At 42.7% G+C, this 19,584-nt stretch overlaps 2 protein-coding genes and 1 long non-coding RNA gene across 3 annotated transcripts; 1 reads left to right on the forward strand and 2 right to left on the reverse strand.

Moving 5' to 3' along the window:
• Positions 1–1,894: 1,894 nt before the first annotated feature.
• Positions 1,895–12,903, reverse strand: LOC121711872 (leucine-rich repeat-containing protein 74A-like). Its single transcript, XM_042095738.1, has 14 exons — positions 12,833–12,903; positions 12,172–12,344; positions 9,554–9,729; positions 5,837–5,944; positions 5,247–5,340; positions 5,084–5,133; positions 4,920–5,001; positions 4,533–4,618; positions 3,818–4,012; positions 3,314–3,409; positions 3,056–3,193; positions 2,685–2,789; positions 2,445–2,530; positions 1,895–2,050 (listed from the first exon to the last, which is right to left on the reverse strand). Exons 2-14 carry the CDS (start codon positions 12,311–12,313, stop codon positions 2,032–2,034), a joined length of 1,377 nt encoding a protein of 458 aa, XP_041951672.1. The 5' UTR covers positions 12,314–12,344; positions 12,833–12,903; the 3' UTR covers positions 1,895–2,031.
• On the forward strand, positions 6,023–16,732 carry LOC121711874. The gene is made up of 3 exons (XR_006032475.1): positions 6,023–6,035; positions 11,626–11,634; positions 16,657–16,732. It is a non-coding gene; the product is annotated as an uncharacterized LOC121711874 (long non-coding RNA).
• On the reverse strand, positions 13,790–16,552 carry jdp2b (Jun dimerization protein 2b). The gene is given in 4 exon segments (XM_042095739.1): positions 13,790–14,883; positions 15,252–15,356; positions 16,353–16,504; positions 16,507–16,552. Coding segments are annotated over 4 exon segments (483 nt in total). The 5' UTR covers positions 16,547–16,552; the 3' UTR covers positions 13,790–14,697.
• Positions 16,733–19,584: the final 2,852 nt, after the last annotated feature.

Raw genomic sequence — 19,584 nt, forward strand, 5'->3', positions numbered from 1 at the left:
TTTCTGTTTACCTTCATAAACCGTGAAGGGACAATGCCTCTCCTAATGAGCATCTTTGTTTCTTTGCCAGCATCTACACACGCGTCTGAACAATGCCAGTCGCCGAGAACATGGACTTCATTATGAAAACACTAACCCTACCCACCCACCCCCAAAAAATACCCATCCTAAAAAAATGAAATACTCCAAACCTCAGATTACCATGAGAATGACGGAGGTCGTAATGGACATGAATAGCCAGAACAAAAACACGATGGGCCTTTAATTTATTTATTTACTTTTATTGCCACTCAAGATTCCATTAGCACGACAGAGATTGTTTTAATTGGCAAGGTGCATCGATATCTGTTTTCAGCCAGGGCTTTTTTTGTTATTCCTCCCGTATCTTGAATCGGCATGATGTTTGAATACAGATGGTGTATTCTAAATCATGCAGGACCTTTAAGGTCTTTGTGTGGAGTGAGATGAAAGATGGTCATTAGGAAAGGATAGCCGCTAAATTAGCAACATCACAAGCCTAATTTACCTAAACTGTTGTTATTGTTTGTTCATGGGCTTATTTTTTGTTTACTTCATCATATTGAGCCAGTGAATCACACATGACTAACATGTCTAGCATGCTAAGGCAGAGTCTGTGGAAAGCGCTTTGAGTGGCCATTTTGCTAGAAAATGTGCTATACAAATAAAATACTTACCAAGGCAGTGGACCATAATCACTCACCATTAACTCATTTTAAGGAATGTTTTCAACAATTTCCAATTTCAACAACTACATATATTGAATTTATGCTGTGTATATGAAGGGAATGGCATTACAGAGGTAAACCTGGATTTTGGGGCCAAGTTTCATATGATGGTCTTGTTTCACTGAGTTACCTCCCAGATCAGGTACCAGTTAAAACACTGTCCAAAATGTTTGCTTTGTTTCCTGCCGCTGCACTCAAATGGTATCAATTATGAATAAATCAGATAAATGAATTATTTTGATTGACCTGCAGAATTTTACAAGGAATTTCACTGAAATCTGAAACGCACACATGGGACATTACTATGGTGCACTTATCTTTAAGAGATGTAAATGAACCATTTAGAAACTTCAGAGGTATAGATGGCTAGCATCTGGAATCAACATCTGCAGATCTGCAGTTTATCCTACAGCCCCTCCGGCTAGAGGGGACACATCCATGACTGAGGAAGCTTGGCGAGGGAGGGTTCGAAAAAGCCTTTGAACCCCATTCCTCATATGACGTTCCAACCGTAAATGGGTTGCAGTCATGGCCTAATAGCTCTTTAGCTCTGAGTGGTTGTGTTGTGTACAGTATTTCATCTGCAAGTGTGCAGGTGTCACATCAAACATGACGTCTGATCATGTTGCAGCAGGACACAGGAGCTGTATTTGTAATTCCGAAAAGCCATTTGTAGGTCCGTTTTGCATAAAAAGTAAAGCCAAATATCATTAGGTTATTTACTTAGATTAGGTTAAACTATCAGTGAATCACTTATCTCAAACCTATGTTATTTTAGTAGTCAATGTTAGATTTCCGACTGATTTCAGTCATCTCAATATTAGATTTCTTTAATAAACTGAAAATTTCTCTTAGAAGACAGAGCTCTATTTTGAACAAACTTTCCTAGGTCACTTTCTTCAGGCTGCCTGCCTTTTCCTCAGACCCCACTCCACTCTTTTGCTTCAAACTCTACACTTTGAGAATTCAAATGGTATAGATTTAGACTAGAAGTACTGGAAGCAGTTGTCTAACTCTAAACAATGTAATTTTGACTTTTGAAGTAGATCTCAACAGTACTAAAAATCCAAATGAAGATCTATTAGGGAATCCTGACTGAAAAATAGAATGACTCGTAAAAACTGCTGTCGTAACCATGTCTGAAACTATGTAATAAATACGAGACACTTTTTTGGTGGACGTTCTTTACTCATTTTAGCTTCACCAAACTGCTCTCTGATCTTCCCTAGCTGTACATCATTACTGTCTGTCCCGGATCAAGTAGACTGTGGCTGCTGCTTCAGAGCTACAACTGTCCTGTGAAACTAAAAGTAAGTGGTTCATCTTAAAGCAGAAAACAAAACTATAAAATTCAACATAAGTTTTACCTCTCAGAATGTACCAGTACATACTTTAGAAAGACTTTACTGTCATTGTAAGCAGAGCAAACAACGAAGATAGAGTTGCAACTCCAACTGGTGTATGAGAAGTCCGAATTTGAACATTTTAAAAACACAAGACAACAATAAATAGTGTAAGACTAAATGTTAAAAAAGTGTGTAAATATGTGAGATAGGCCTACTGTAGGATAGAAAAACTTAGATGGAATTACTATTGCACTATAATCTACAGTTTAGTTAATTAAACCTTGCAGATGTGTCGTCTTTGTTGCTCATTCTGTATGTAATGCCAGTTATTACCTTAAGAAAGCAGACTCACCTGTAATCGATCAAGCCAGTCTTATCCACATCCAGTTTCTGAATCAACACCTCAATGTTGAAACTGTCAAGAGGCATCTTTGCTTGCTATGTAAACATACATGACTAGTTACACAACTTGTCTTCCTAATAGAATGTTTATGCAGGCTATAGCATTTCCATAGTTCTGAAGAAGCATTTCTTTGAAAAATTAAATTATCAAGTATGCCTGAAGGTCACATTTAGAAATTAACATAAAAACCTGTATAGCCTTCCTGAGGTCTGAAGCATGGACTCTCATGGTCCCCTCCTTGTCAATGCTCTTAAAGAAATCAATGAGGCATTGCTTGCGTCCTTCAAGAAAATGCTGAAAGAAGTAATGAGGACATTTGCTGACTTTTTTAAATTATGAGTCCAACCTTTTCTTTTTTTCTTTTACTTTCCACACCGAATTTAAAATGAACCCCATAAAGACTGACAAATAACCATAAACCATCCACTGCATACCGCATTTGTGTTTCCAAAACACAGGACATGGAAACAATATTATAGAACAGACCAAAAAATAAACACACCGCATGCTGTACATAAACCTATTGTGCAATATGATGAGAGAAGTGGGATTGTGAATACCTGAATGACCTTCATGGCATCCACCTTACGCGTTCGGGTGAATGCACCGGTGACCCCCAGGTACCGGACATCCAGCACTGGATGCTCCTGCTGAATGCTCTCCAGCATCTCCACAAAGGCCTCGCTCACCATGACCGTCTATTTCCACACACACACCAAACTAATGACTCTATATATGTACATTTATGCATGTTACATTTATACTGTAGGTAGAATAGGGAAGATGGCTTTAGTGTGGCTTAGAGGTCATGCTCTTACTGATATGTTGATCTCCTCCAGCGCTGACTTTGAGTTGTTTCTAACAGTGGTGAGCATCAGTAAGGCTCCCTCAGATGTTATTGGGTTGTGAAGCAACTAAAAAGACATTCATGGGAAAATAAATAAATGGCACAAAACTGAGAAAAAAACTGTAAGAAAAGTATAAAGCAGTGAGTGAGAATTATTCATTACTGACAAGATAAGGAGATGTAACAAAATCAGCAGGGGGGAAAACATTAGCCTATGATAAGATCATTGTCAACTTAGACCCTAATGTAATGCAAGTCAAACATAATGTAATACAAAATACAGAGTTCATAGCCATGCATGTGACATTACCATAGAATATCTAATGTTGTAAGAAACATATTCTTATCAATATGATAATCCGCAGACATTTTTCGTGAACTTGTGAGTGTTACTAAAAAGACAAGTCTAACACAGACCCACAGACTGGTGAATAACAGCAGAGGCCTTCAGTGCCCATCTACAGGCTTAGCCTACCCGCAGGACCCTGAGGGTGTCGTTGAAGGCCAGGCCGTGGCACAGCAGCCTCAGGGCCTCGTAGGTGATGCGGTTGCTGGACAGGTCCAGTGAGAGCAGGGTGTTGTTGTGGTGGAGGGCGTCCCCTAGTGCCTGCGCTCCTTCACTGCCGAAGCCGTTGTAGGACAAGTCCAGGTGCTTCAATGTCACGTTCACCTGTGGAGGGGTTGGGCTTTTATATTGTGTCTCTAGTCTTCATGATGTGGGGGTTTGTTCTTGTGAACTTTGTTACATTTGCAGCACAAATTGTAGGTTACAGACTAATTATGTGATTCTTGGACATTGTCCAGTCACACAAACAGACTAGACACTGCTCCTTCTAACTCTGACATAAGGTGAAGAAGCATGAGGCAACTTTTTGAGCAATGTTGCTGGCCAACCACATAACCGGTTCCATGTGTTCTAATTGGATGATCTTTATAATTTGCCTAGTGCTGATGATATGGTTAAAGTCCTCCTGACAAACAAGTGTTGTGCAATATCAATGGAAATGTGCCAGACCAACAATCCTCAGGCCCATTGCTTGCCCATGATACACAGCTGAAGTGCTTTGGGTGCCTTGAAAAGCACTATATAAATGCAGTGTTGTTGTTTATAACAGTCTGTTGCCACTCTGGCCACATGTTCACTGGAATCCAACCCAATAGAAGCTTGGACTGCTGTCGGTTCCTCGTACCTTTAATCCATTGCAGAGTGCCACTGCTCCACTCATGCGCAGACAGTTCCAGCTGAGATTCAGGGTCTCCAGACTCTCATTACTGGCTATAAGGAGAGAGGACATGTGGACATGTGTCTACCTTTTCTAAATTGTCTTAAATTGTTGAGAGAATTGCTTTAAAACTTAAACTGTTTACCATGTTGTTAGGCGCTTTGGTTAAAAATGCGTCAGCCAAATGTAATGTAATGTAATGGACATTTATTAGACTCCTTCATACATGGGCCAAATCTGATGCTTGAACTTAGTTCCTGTCTTAGGGAAGTGTTTACATTATTACTGGCTGGGATTTCCTGTCTTGTTTCTGAAATGCCTACATTTTGAGTAATAGCTTAGAAATTCCCTTACCCAGCATGTGGCCTAGGTGTTCTCCACCTGTCTCACAGAACCAGTTATGGCTTAGATCCAGGGATTTCACCTGGAAATTGTTCTAAAAGGAAGAGGGAAGGAAGCATGAAATGTGCCCCACAAAACTGGTTATGAGAATCTACATTTTTACACGTCAGACTTACTGCTAAGGTATCTGCAAAACTTTTGGCTGCTTCATCAACGAATCCATTTCCTATTAAAACGTATCACCAAATACTCAGTGTCACCGCACAATTCATAGCACTTATTTGAACAAAATATATCGAAATGTATCTGACATTCATATGCACAAGCTTAATAGAGCACCTGACAATGCAAGTGTTTTGATTGCGATGTTTTCCAGCAACATTTTAGCAATGCTTTTAGCACCAGCAGCCTGGAGATTGTTGTTGGAGAGATTCTAGAAAAATGACAAATAGTGGTTAGTTTTCCCACACAGCCTACAAACAAACAACAACAAACCCTGTGAAACGAGTTTGGAGGTCTGCGGCGTAGTACCACTGGTAACTTAAAGTATTTGTGAAGGTGCTCTTTGGTAGAAAAATGATATGTATCTTCTAAAAAAGTTAAAATAGCTTTAATAAATAGGCTTAATCGTAGTTAATCATTATGATCAACTATGATTAAGCCTATTTATTAAAGCTTTTTTAACTTTTTTTGAAGAGTGCCTTGGACAATCCATCTTTAAACAAGCCCTATGGCTTTAAGAAAGGTTGCTGTTGCCCTCTTGTGGAGGATTGAAAACATATTTACGTAACATCATTTTCTCTGTGTACTAATGCAAAAACTTGTTCAGTTTCTCACTCTCTTTAAATAAATACATCACTCTGATGTAGATTTGAGTTGATAGGTATAATTATTAGTAGCTGGAGGTATCTCTTCAGGTATTCCCATACCATCCTTTGAATGGTGAAGTTCTCTTTCAGCATCTCCACCAGGTATCTTGCACCCTCTGGTAGAAGGCAGTTATCCTCCAGCTCCAGGTCTGTAATCTGTATGTCAGACTGTACACAAGATAGCAGACATTGCTCAGCGTTAAAGCTGGTAAGCTTGTCACATTCTGCACCTTAGCCTGATTTATTTATGTACTTGAATGTACACTGCACTGTGATAAGCCTACCAGACATTTCACACCCCATTCCCACTTCCAACATTATGTCAACTATAGATAACATGCATCTTGACATGTCATAACATGTCATCTTATACATGCTTGGCATAACAGTATAGACTGTATTTACAATTTTTGCCCATTGCTTACACACTAAAAACGAATGCTTAGACCAAAGGCCCAGTACCTAAACTTCTTGTAGCATACCTTAAACACTGTGTAACCATAGCTTAAACACATTTTCTACTTTGCACCGTTTGCAATTCTGCAACACACTTATTACGAAACACTACACACAATTTCTTACATTCGACACTTTGTTCAAAAGTGAATTCTCCTGTTATCATTGGGAAAACACTTCTATTCAAAATGCAAGCACATCTGGTAATTGGTAAAACCCACATCCACACACATACCTGAAAACACTTATAGAGAAAACTGAACACCAATTAGTCTGAGGCTTAGCACTACAAATAGACTTCAGGTAAGTTATTGTTTACCTGTTCAAGTGTGCACTTGTGCATTGAGTACCGTGTACAGTTCTGCATTTGCCCCTTTACTCCCCATTTGTAAAACCTATCAAAGAATTATTTTCAGTGGGCCAATAAAAAGTATATGACCACCAACCACATACCTACATGCCTCTTTTGTAAGAAATGGAAGGGACTTGCCCAGATATGAACAGAAGGAAAGATCCACACCCCACACACACACACACACACGCCACACACACAAACAACCCCCGCCACACACACACATTTTATTTATTTATGTCCACATGAAGAAAATGGTACAGAGACAAATATTACTGTAACTATGTTATGCCTTGTTGTGTTATGTAAATCATTATGCACTGTGACAATTTACCAGGTACCACTCTCTTTCCTGGCCACTGGGTGGCGCCTTTCACAGACAGCAAAACGGCCTGATCTCACTTGTTAAGACAGTGCTGTCACCAATGCCTTGGCAGATGATGGCCAATGGCATACATCACATCATCTCCATTCATAGAACTGGTGCTAAGAGCAAAGTTGTGAGAAATGCATTGCTGTGTTTGAAGTTCACTAGGGATTGTTTTCTGCGTTCCTGTGTGTGAGCAGATTTGATGCCATGAATGGTTTTCACCCCCATTTACCTTGGCCTTAGTGGTTTCCTATAGGTCATTCTAGCTTGTTTTGAATCATCTTTACCAGGTGAGGTGTTGGTATATCATCAATATCTCTACACTATCTGTCGCCTTTCCCAGATTCAGATCGAGCCAGTGATGGAGAGCAGGAGAGAGAATAAGAGTGGGGGAGGGAAAGTGGGAGTGAGGTGACTACCTGTAGCTCTGTAGTTTACATGTTCAAATTTTATTAGCTTTCAAAATGTTATTCTATTGCTGTCAGTAGCTTTGGATAAAGGTGTCTGCCAAAACAGGAACTGAAACCATGAACTTGTCAGGGACATCAGCTATGTGGCATAGTGAGCTAGGCTGTCTTCCTTATAGCGCAAACAATGTGAGATGTGCTCACGCAGGCTTTCGCCAGGGCTAGTCACCTTGGCATGCTCCGGCCGCTCTGAGAGTGCCGCGAGGCAGCGTTGCCAAGTGAAGCGTCGGTAGCGACCTACATTGTGCCCACCAGGGATAGAGCTGTGGGCAGCGTGCCAGGTGCTTGAGTGCAGAGTGTCACTATATAATAGACAACTTCATCCACGAGGGCTTGCAGCTCAATGGTGTCCTTGTACTGGACCACACCAGACACACACACACACACACACACAGGGTGCGATTTGTAGGGGGGGATGGTGAGGGTGAGGGTGAGGATTTCCCCCCCTCTGGTTTTCCTATCCCTACCTCTGCTAAATTATTTTTATCCCCGGTGGGGACAACATTTATCCCCCTCTGCCCTTCATATTGATTAATGCTACTTCATATAAGTAAAGCGCTGCAACGTGAGAACAGTCTAGTAGGCTAGCCTACATAATAATCTGACATCAAAACGCACCGTCACCGTCAGCACTCATGCTGCTGTGCTGACACAGTGGCTGCGTGATAACTTAATTTGGCCTTGATCGTGCAGGACATTTCAGAATGTCGAGTGTGTAATCCATCATAAATGGCTAGTCTCAATGGAAAAGTTAGCTGGACAAATGAAAGAATACGAGAAGGATTCAGTGAAGCATATCTTCATATTTTAGAACCTTCAAAATTACAAAACTGATGCAACTGAGATGGAGGACAACTGCACGTAGAGTAGAGCGTAGGCCAATTGTCCGAAGTAACTTACATTAAATGAGGAGATATTTGCTGAATGTCACAAAAAGTGTTACAGAAATTGCTTGGCATCGCTTATTCAATGGCTCTCTACCGAAACACCTGTAGTTTGCGGAGGACGAACGAGAAAGAACTCGTTTGATAAATCAGCCAGTAGGCTAGGCCTAGTAGACAAATAACTTTCAGAAATAATCTGTACTGCAAAAACGAATGTTGGTGGGTATTTAAACTATCTAGCGGGTGTTTTAACAGCTGCAAGAAATAGAAGCTCCATGGTCTTTATGTTCTGCTTCGTAAATTATTTTCATAAAACTTCAAGTTGCAAGTATAACTTTACTCTCCAAACTCTTCACTGCACTGTAGCTAATTAACTGACAGTATGATAGTAGGCTATTTATTTTCTGTAGGCTACAATAAACACATGTATTTTTTCAACTTTTGCAATATTACGCACTTGGCTACTGAACGCAAATCAGCAGGAGAGAGATGCACGTACGCAGCGTGTAGCGCAATGTGCTATTTGGTTATCAACTAACACTGTTAGCCAATTCACTAACTTAAGACTTCAGGGCCATCATATACAACGTTTTTTTGCACAACAAATACAGAAAGGATGGAGGCAGCAAAAGTAGAGGAGTCATTTCAGATGGGGCAAGAACCAGGTGAATTTGTATGCTTGTCAAAACGTAGTCCTACCCTGCATTAGAGGAGCTGATCATCATACCAAACACACTCGCTGTTTAAAGTCATACACCACGGTAAACTAAAACTAAAATGTTACAAAGGTGGCAAAATTAATATAAGCTATTATTAGCCATGACATTACTAGGCTATGAATCGTTCGTTCATTTTTTTTTTTTTTTTGGGGGGGGGGGGGGTTACAAACGTATTCAAAATCATCCCCCCCTCTGTTTTTTACACAAATCGAACCCTGCACACACACACATATACACACACACTCACACTCTTTCGTTTGATGTGGGGACTTTGTCATCGGTCACTCAAGTCGATTCCGTGAAAAAGAACAAAGAGGTAGAAATTCCCTGTCATGTCATTTCCTCGGAAGGAGTCAATGTTGGTACTTCTTGACAAGTGATATCAGGCCACATAGTGCTTAATCTGTAAATTTTGCAGCTCAGGTTAGTGGCTTAGTTGTTATTGGGTTATTGGCTGTTGGTTCTTAAGTTACCCATTCACAAAGTAGTCCATGTAGTCAGCAGCACTACTTCCTATCAATACTCTTACCACTAAAGCAATGGCCAGTGCTTTTGTCCCCTTCGGCCCCAGACCGTGATGGTTCATGTTCAGGGTGGAGTTGCCCTGGTTACGCAGGTAGGACGTGGCGGGGATAACGCCCACAATCTCACAGGCTTGCAGGTAAAGCTCAGCTGCTAAGCCAGCCTTTCTCCTTCTCCCAATGTCTGCAGAAACAACTGGTTATTAGACATCATTCTAAAAGAATACCACTGACAAAGTTCATTGTTCACAAGTGCATGTTAATGATTGTGTTAAGTGTTAAGCAGTCTTATGGCTCAACACTAAACACAGAGCATGGAGATAGGCATTGTCCATTAAACTCATTGTGCCGCCTAATGCAGATTGCCTTGAGGAGATAGATAGATAGATAGATAGATAGATAGATAGACACTTTATTGATCCCTAGGGGAAATTCAAGGTCACAGTAGCATACAGACAACATACACACACACACATTCACTAGCAGCAGAAAAAGTAATTAAAAGTATATAATATAAAAAACACAACTAAGCAATAAGGACTGTAGAAGATAAAGAATATACTAAATATACTAAAATACAAATTATACTAAATAAAACTTAATCTAAATTAATTCTAAAAAACATAATAGTGGCTGTGCAGGGTGGCTGGAGTTTTTCATGATACTGCGCCTTGTTTTCTTGAAGCAGTGTCTGAGATGTTCTAGATGCAAGCTGTGTGTCTAATAGTTATTTGTGCAGGTTTTTTTTAACCACCCGTTGTAGGGCTTTCGTGTCCCTTGCAGTGCCCCTGCCATACCTGGATATAATACACCCTGTGAGGATGGACAGGTGTGGAGGATGCTGGTGCCCCCGGAAGTTAAGGCGTTGGACCTTTTTTGTAACAGCTGCTGCATGTTCTATCCACTTAAAGTCATCACTAAGGGTGACTCCAAGGAATATAAAGAATACGTTCGTAAATTCAATTTGACACACTCTGGACTCTCCGAGAGTGTGAAGCTCTGAATTAACACACAACAATTCCGAATTTACAAACGGTTAAGTGTGCTCGGAGTGGCAATTTAGGAACACACCCAAAGTTGCTGACACCACAGCATTCCCACGGATGTAGATGAGGGTGTGAGCTGTATCATATTTTCTGAAGTTGATGACTATCTTTTTAGTTTTGCTGACATTGAGATAGTTGTCCAGGCACCACTCTGCCAGCAGCCTTAAAGGTGCTTTAAGCGATGTTGGGTATCATCACTTCTGTGGACGTTCAAACAAAACAGAGAGCTAGCTCACCCCTCCCTCCCCCTGCAAACTCTTCTGAATGTTTATCTTGTCGGTGATTGGCTGGAACAGTTTGTTATGTTTCATGGTCCAAGCTGGACCAGGCTGTTTTTGCTGCTGTTTTGCTTTTGGAGCCTGGGCTGTCCACAGAGACGGCATTTTTTACAGTGTATTCAGGGGACAGGTGGCTAGCGGATGGTAAGGTGAATCTTGCTGTATGTGACAAAAAAATGTTTTAGCTTAGAAACCGCATTACATCGCTTAGAGCACCTTTAACTCCCCTCTGTAGGCCATCTCACCATTGTTGGTGATTAGGCCCACAATGTTGGTGTTGTCAGGGAACTTCATGATGATATCGGAGCTGTGTCTGGCTACACATTCATGTGTGAACAAGGACTAGGCTACAGTAGCGGGCTCAGAGCACTGCCCTGTGGGGTGCCGGTGTTGAAGATCAAGGTGGAAGAGGTGTTACTGCCTATATGCATGTGCTGGGGTCTGTTAGTGAGGAAATCCAGAACCCAGCTGCACAGGTCTCAGCTAGCAGTTTTTGGATGAACTTGGATGGGTCGACAGTGTTAAATGCTAAACTGTAGTCTATAAATAGCAGCCCCAGCCTGACATAGCAGGTTTTCTTGTCTAGATGTGCCAGGGTGGTGTGACGTGTGTAATACATGTGATTTTTGGGCACGACATAACATGCGAAAGACTAATTGTCAAAAAAGGGCAAGAACATGTTGTAAGCACTTTATTTACAGCACTCTGTAACTGTTTACGACACTGTGGTCTCCCATTACAGTATATATACACTAGTCATGTTATGTACTCCTCAAGGAAGTTCATTAATGCATGTCACTTCCCTTGACTCTAATCTTAAAGTCTAAATTCAAAAGGATCAATAAAGTGTCAATCAATCAATCAATCAATCAATAAAGCAAACATTGTAACAACATCCACTAATAAAAAAGTATGTACTTACTAATTCATGAACTATTAAGCAAGCTATTAAGTACAAAGTACAGACGGTCTTTTGTTTTTTTTTACGTGGTTGACTATTTTATTAAAAGTGAAGAACAGAGTAAGGTAAGAGAATCACAGGATTTTAGAGAAATCAGTTCTTACTGGTGTAAACATTCTCTTCTAGAAAGGTGAGTGGGTACAAGTAATGAATTTAAGCTTTCTAAGACATCCTTTTTTCAGCAGGCCAGCATGTTCCCTTTTTAGTTACTGTATACACACAGGGGAAGAGCATATGTCATATTTTCACCAGCCCTGTCAGCTCCTACACATGTTCAGAGCTATATTAAGAACTAACGTGTCAGAGAGAGAAATCCCCTCTCGTTCAGAGGCCAGCTTTACCGTCCACCTCCAGGTCAGTGTCCCAGCCATCGGCATCTGCGCTGTCTGCCTGGTCCCCCGGGAGCGACTCGTCACTCTCGTCCGCGTCGACGTCATGCAGCGGCATACCAGCCAGGCTGATGCTCTGCTCCGTTTCTGCCATCGCCTGAGTGGACGCTTCGCCTCAGCCCACACTAAAGCGGAGGCCCAAGTCAGAGTGCTAAGAATAGGCCTCTCTCAGCCCCTGCGCTATGTGTCTCATTAACACACTGCCAACTGTAACCGTATCCCACCGCCAACGCAGGGTGCCTTTAATGACCACTGGATGACCAAAAGGCAGGCTTGCGTCAGGGATGACATATACATTATAACAATATATAAGAACTTTTTATCCAAGTGCCCATGGGGAGTGGTGTGAATAATACTTCATATAACACTTGAAGAATGCAAGTGAAGTGACTAATGAAATCAGAGTGGAATAACCGTTATTTGAAATGATATTACATCACATCACAAGCATTTGTTTAAATTGAGACATTGAAACCTATGACACAATACACTAATAAAGAAATAGGTGCAAAAGCTTTCTGTCACAGTGTTTAATAACACTGAGATTTTTAGTCAAAATAAATAATACAAAGTGACAATCTGTCTGTTTTTTGGAATTTCAAATAGAGCCTACCGTATCTGCGCTGCAAGGTTAGGTGATGACCCAGAAGAGGAGTGACAAGCCTCTATGTAATTTAAGAATGTTGAAGTCATTGTTGCATTATGTCAACCAAGAACTCTAGAACCTTCAAGTGTCATTATTCATGTGGATTCTCTGTGGAAAAGTACTATCAGGCAGTATAATCAGAGAGGGTTAAAGTGAAGCAAGGATCAAGGATCTGTGGTATAACCTATGGAGATGACACATGAGGGGCTTAGACAGAATACTGACAGTTTATCACAAAGAAAGATACCTTCTATATTCTCTTTGCCTACAAGAGAATCAACTACCCCTAACATAACACTGAACGAACTACTGGTCAAACAACAGTGTTTTCAGCTGAAGGTTGCTCCAACTTCGCTGTAACAAGGAGCGTTATAGAAAATCATTCCTGCCCACTGCCATAACTATTTACAACAACTCCCATTTGTGCCGTGAGAGAAAATCTTATGCTGAGAGTCAATGCAGTTTACAACCTCTTTAACAGAGACTATATCAATTGTATTTATTTTTTAACTTGTATGTATGTTTATGTGTGATATATGTTTATATTATTAATTGCTGCTGTAACACCATATGGTGATGAATAAAGTAATCTATCTATCTATCTATAGAATTGAAAATGCATTGTAATTCCATGGTCCTGAAGTAATTAGATTATTTGTTGATGATTTGTCATAGTCGTCATCAGCCTTCCATGGGCACTATCAGAGCAGTGACAAAATGCGTCCCGCAGAATGACATTTCAGTTTTGAAATAATATTTCTAAACCGAGACTGCCGTCCAGAAATTAGATCACTCAAACAAATAACATTCCCCAATACAGATTATCTATGGAAATGCTGTGAAAATGCTATTGTCACTGACCCCTTTTTATTGTATAAGTCTTTCTTCAGAAATATTAAAATGAGTCTTGTTTTGAAACAAACATTATTTTGAATATGGTTTGAGTTTAATGAAAAATACATACAATATAATACTATTTATCAACAACAAATAAAGAGATGATGGCCACTTCTGGGAGTGGTTTAAAAAATGTTACTCGCATCACTCATTCAGCACTGCTATGACCAGCACACCAAACTAGAAGTAAAAAAAGATTCTTATTGCATCACATCAAGTGACAGTTTATATTGTAACATTCATACATAGCAGTATAAAAGAATTACACTGATAAATTGTGAGTACAATGCAAAAAAAACAAACAAAACAAAAAAGTGTAAACATTATGTAAATATATCTATGTTTATTTATTACGTATGTGCTTTAATGACGCCTGCGTCCTCATTAATCTGGTCTACCGGAGACTATAAAGGCAAACTTATGTAAAAAAAACTGACAACAATGTATACTAACTGTATACATTTGCTGTACTTTCCTCCTGCTTGACATAGACCAGTTTGAAAGATGCTACCATGGTATGTACCCTTAAATAAAAAAGAATGACATAACCTATTCACAGGCCTACATGCCAGCACTAGAACCTCACACTGTGCTGTTTCCCCAACTACATTTTGAGACCGCTTGCCTTTCCCCTCTTGGTAACGTTTGACAGCCATATTGCTGAGGCACTAGACGTCCACAAAAAGAGTATCAATGGAGACTTGAAAGGCTGCTTCTTGGCTGTGCGCATCCTGGAGGGAGGTGATTTCATTCCAAGCCCACGGCTGGTCCTCCCGCCAAGGTTTCTCTCCGGCCATTGGCTTATACTGTCAGTATGATCGTTGCCACCACAACGTAGGAATAGTTCTGGGTTTGTTTGCTTTCGACAAAAAAGTTCACCCTCTGTCCTATTTGTGTTTCTCTGTCCCTGTTTCTGTGTGTGTTTCTCCCCCACTTCACTTCTCCTTGAGCTGCTCGAGGAGTGGGTTGGCTTCGCTCTCGGGCGTCTTGATGCTGTCCGTCCGCACGATGCACGTGGGCCGGTGGAGGTTGAGCATGTGGATGAGCTGCTGGCGCTCCACCTTCAGCTCCTCGATCTGGGCCTTCAGCTCCGAGTTGACCACCTCCAGGCGCTCCGACTCCTGAGTGACCAGAGCGGAGAGAGAGAGAGAGAGACAGAGAGAATTGATAAGGATTACAATCTGAAGAAATCTTAAGAACACAAAGACAGAAACACTCATTTTCTCTTTTTTTCGTTTTGCAATTTATCATTTCTATTGTGTGTTCAGTCAGTTTAAGATGGTTTGGCGACCATCCCTTGGATGAAAGCTCTTGATTAGATTTGTGCTACTGCCATGTGGTTAGAGTTGCATACAAGTTGGACAATAGCAGGAGCCACTGGCTTGGATTTGACATTTAGAATGGGGAACAAACACTAAAGAGCTCTCAACAACTTATTTAAAGTTAACAAAGGAAAACCATTCAAGAGGAATTCCAGTAATTCACTAACTTTTTGAAGGAAGTCCGTTCTCTCCTTCTTTTTGTTTCGACATCGGGCCGCTGCAACTTTGTTTTTCTCTCGTCTTCGCTTCCTCCTCTCTTCCTCTTCTTCCATCTGTGAAAGGTTTCCACAAACACAATGCACACACATTAGAAAATAACCAAAGAGGGAGGATACTGTAAACTGCCTGGTACTTCCCATGCTATCACCTGTCATGATCAGGCATTACAGGTATGTTATTATCCACTTGTGGCCCCTCCAGTTTAAGCAATTGCTCAGATTGTTTGTTGTGGGGATCAGATAATATCAACTTGATATAGCGCTTCATCAAGGAACCCAAAGGGCTTTACATTGAAGAGGGAACTTCACTAACCGCCACCACCACAATAAGTACATAGTGGATTTTGATAAATGTAGAGACCAAATTTCTCTCACGGGATGTTCATTTAAATGCAAACAGATGAACAGAGACTCACCCAATGTATTACTTAGTAGCTCATGGACAACAACTTTGCTTATAGACTGACTTTGCACTTTGCCGAGCATTTAAATGATGTCTATGTCTCTCTCTCGCTCTCCTCTCTCTCACTCTCTCTCTCTCTCTCTCTCTGTCTCTCTCTCTCTCTCTCTCTCTCTGTCTCTCTCTCTCTGTCTCTCTCTCTCTCCTCTGTCTCTCTCCTCTCTCTGTCTCTCTCTCTCTCTCTCTCTCACTCTCTCTCTCTCACTCTCACTCCTCTCTCTCTCTCTGTCTCTCTCTCTCTCTCTCTCTCTCTCTCTCTCTCACTCTCTGTCTCTCTCTCTCTCTGTCGCTCTCTCTCTCACTCTCTCTCTCTCTCTCTGTCTCTCTCACTCTCTCTCTCTCTCTCTCTGTCTCTCTCTCGCTCTCTCTCTCGCTCTCTCTCTCTCACTCTCTCTCTCTCCTCTCTCTCTCTCTCTCTCTCTCTGTCTCTCTCTCTCTCTCTCTCTCTCTCTCTCTCACTCTCTGTCTCTCTCTCTCTTCTCTCTCTCTCTCTCGCTCTCTCTCTCTCTCACTCTCTCTCTCTCTCTGTCTCTCTCTCTCTCTCTCTCTGTCTCTCTCTCTCTCTCTCTCTCTCGCTCTCTCTCTCTCACCTCATCCTTGAGGACCAGCGATCTCTTCCCGTGCCTGGTGAGGAAGTGCAGTGGCGAGAGCATGGCACCCAGGCTGCACAGCTCGGAGAACTTGAGCTGGTCAGTGAGCGTGGTGGCTGAGATCCCGGCCAGCGGGCCCAGGCTGGGGAGGAGCCGGCCGTCAGCGAGGGGTCAGGGATCTGTCCTGGCATCATGTCAGGTCCGGCCACAGCCACTGCTACAGGGAGAGAGAGAGAGAGAGAGAGAGAGAGGAGAGAGAGAGAGAGAGAAAGAGAGATGTTAAGGGCATGCCTGAAAATATTAGTAATTTAGCAAGCCATTAATGTTGACTTGTCAAACTCTTTGCCCTGACAAAGACAAAGTGGACAATCTTAAAACTCTGGGCTTTCACAATATTTCCTGTATTAATGGCCCCCACTGTGGTAGACAACAATTTTAGACTAATGAAGTAGCTTTCAGTTGCTGCCCTGATTCTTTGGGTTATCTCATGACCGAAAATTCCCTGTTAACTCCAGCGTTGCAGTGTTTTCATGTATCTTATAGGCTGAGATACCAAACTGTATGTGCACTTTTCTGGACTGATATTTCATTACTCCTGACCTTTTTCACAGTTTCCAGTCTCCACAATAGACAGAGACAGTCTTTCAACCACGTTCACCTAAGTGCCACACAGACCGCCAGACTCAACAGCAGTCAGACTCAAAAGCAGGCTACCTCACAGCGACCATAACCGAAAATAAGTGACTATTGATTGATAGTGGCTTTCCTGATTGATGAAAGGGATTACTACACATTTCTATTTTCCCCCCTTGTGAGTCTGCATATGAGCGATGAAGTGGAATTAGTTGGGTTGGAGTTTGGTGATGAAACTCCACCTCCGTGCTACGAGCAGAAAAGCCAGCGCTAAAGCCGGGGCTTCCAGACAAAGTCTCTGACACAGGCCAGTCCTGTTTCTGAGGCCTCCAACAGAAAGAGAGAGAGGGACAGGGAGCAGGAGAGGGAGAGAGAGAGACAGATAGGGGGAGAGAGAGAGGTGCTTTCTTGCGGGCAGCAGGCAGCAGCAGCAGCAGTAAGGGCGAAAAACGGAAAACGCCCTGTTGCCGTCACTTATGAAACACAGACGCTCCAGTCGAGCTGGCCAAGCTCCAACACCAGCCTAACGCTATTCCACAGCACCGGGGCCCATATGTGCGTATGTATACATACTTCATCTGTCTTCAGCCAAATGGCTCCATTTCCTGCACCATTCCTGAGGGCAATTAGAACCTTGAGGGGCAGAGGAATTCACATCCAGACTCTGCTATGAATACCCCTCCCCCCCCCCCCCAAAAGGACAGAAGGCCCCACTATTAGCATGGGGGTACAGGCAGAGCCGACCACTCCGGCATTGTGAAGACCTGAGTGGTATTAACCGAGCGCCTGCATTTTGCACACAAAACTAGGACTGTGGCCCGGCAAGGCATTTAGGAAGTCATTCTCCTGACGACTGCACCTGAACAGTCATTTCTGTTCATGCTTTCACCTTTTTCAGACTCAAATGATATAATTGCTTTATCGTTTTTTTGGGCATCCCGTTGCATAACACAGCCTTCTCTCCATGCATGATGTGAGTGATGTATATGCATGCTTATGAGGGCTGCTGGCCTGGGAGGGGTGCAGACACAGGCTCACTCTCAGGCCAGAGTGGATGAGCCTTCCTCCCCGGAGCGCAATTAGAGCGAGAGTTGTGAAAGAGTGGGAGCGACGTCCAGCGAAGAATTCCAAACCTCGAGTCAACTGTTTTTTTCCGCCCCCTTCTCCAACCTCCTGCTCGCCACTCGCCGCACGCCTGTGCAGAACGCTCAGGGACAAATGCACTCGTGCACCTCGCCGCACGCCTGTGCAGAACGCTCAGGGACAGATGCACTCGCCGCACGCCTGTGCAGAACGCTCAGGGGACAGATGCACTCGCCGCACGCCTGTGCAGAACGCTCAGGGACAGATGCACTCGCCGCACGCCTGTGCAGAACGCTCAGGGACAAATGCACTCGCCGCACGCCTGTCGCAGAACGCTCAGGGACAGATGCACTCGCCGCACGCCTGTGCAGAACGCTCAGGGACAGATGCACTCGCCGCACGCCTGTGCAGAACACTCAGGGACAGATGCACTCGCCGCACGCCTGTGCAGAACGCTCAGGGACAGATGCACTCGCCGCACGCCTGTGCAGAACACTCAGGGACAGATGCACGACGAAAGCTGGTGCCAAGAAATCCGGAGGCCTGAAGGTGCTGACAGGGAGCGATTTGGGCCCGGCCAAGAGACGTCCAAATGGGTCCAAGCTTAGCCTCAGACAAGCTCCACTCCAACCTCCAACCTACCCCACCACCCTCCTCTGCAGAACAAGTCAGGGTTGTCCCCAACCTGCAGTGCAGTTTCTCAATCGCCTGAGACAATGTCGAACATCAAGTCGTGAAACCCTCACTCAGAAGTGGACATGAAGAACGAGGGCATTCAGTGGCTCCTGCCATTTTAAGCCCAGAGCTACATGAACAAGGGGCACGGAGAGAGAGAGAGAGAATATTCAAAGCCAGGACTTCAGCTTTTTTTCCTCGCCTTTGAAGCCATTGGCACTTTCACATTCCTCCTCCTACTCTCTGTAGGACCCTGCAAGTTGCTCTTGACCCAGTTCCCTTCACATTGCAGCCATTCACGGGCTACAGTCGCTCAGCCCCTCACTTCCAGATGGGCAGTGAGAGGAAAATATTTGACACTGAGAGTGCATTAGCCTAAAAGTCAACTTCCTCCATCTCTACAAGTGATACAGGGCAAATGTGCTGCATTGTACAAAACATTGCAAGACCGTCATTCCTACTGAGTGGCCTGTGTAGTGTGTTTATGTGCAATGTCATTATACTCAGCTGTGTTTGACAAAATGACAAAATGCTCAGGTCCAAAATGTTAATTGGTCTGGCAAAATTCTAGTTGTTCCAGGACAGGTATTTTTGGCCCAATGTACTAGAGACCTGTGTGCCATTGAAAGGGGGACTTTAGACATGCCTGAAGTATGTTCAGCCCAGATTTCTTCCACAAGATTTTATATGAAAACCTCATGGTCACCACCCTCTAGACATAATTTTCAAAACAGGAGCAACACAAAGTAAACTGTGGCAACTGGACATTTCAGATGCATAAACTAACAAACAGAGTTAACAAAAGGGTTTAAAAAACCCTCTCTGCTAAAGCAATTAGCAA

Source organism: Alosa sapidissima, chromosome 6 (genome assembly GCF_018492685.1).
Source record: "Alosa sapidissima isolate fAloSap1 chromosome 6, fAloSap1.pri, whole genome shotgun sequence".
Lineage (NCBI taxonomy): Eukaryota > Metazoa > Chordata > Actinopteri > Clupeiformes > Clupeidae > Alosa > Alosa sapidissima.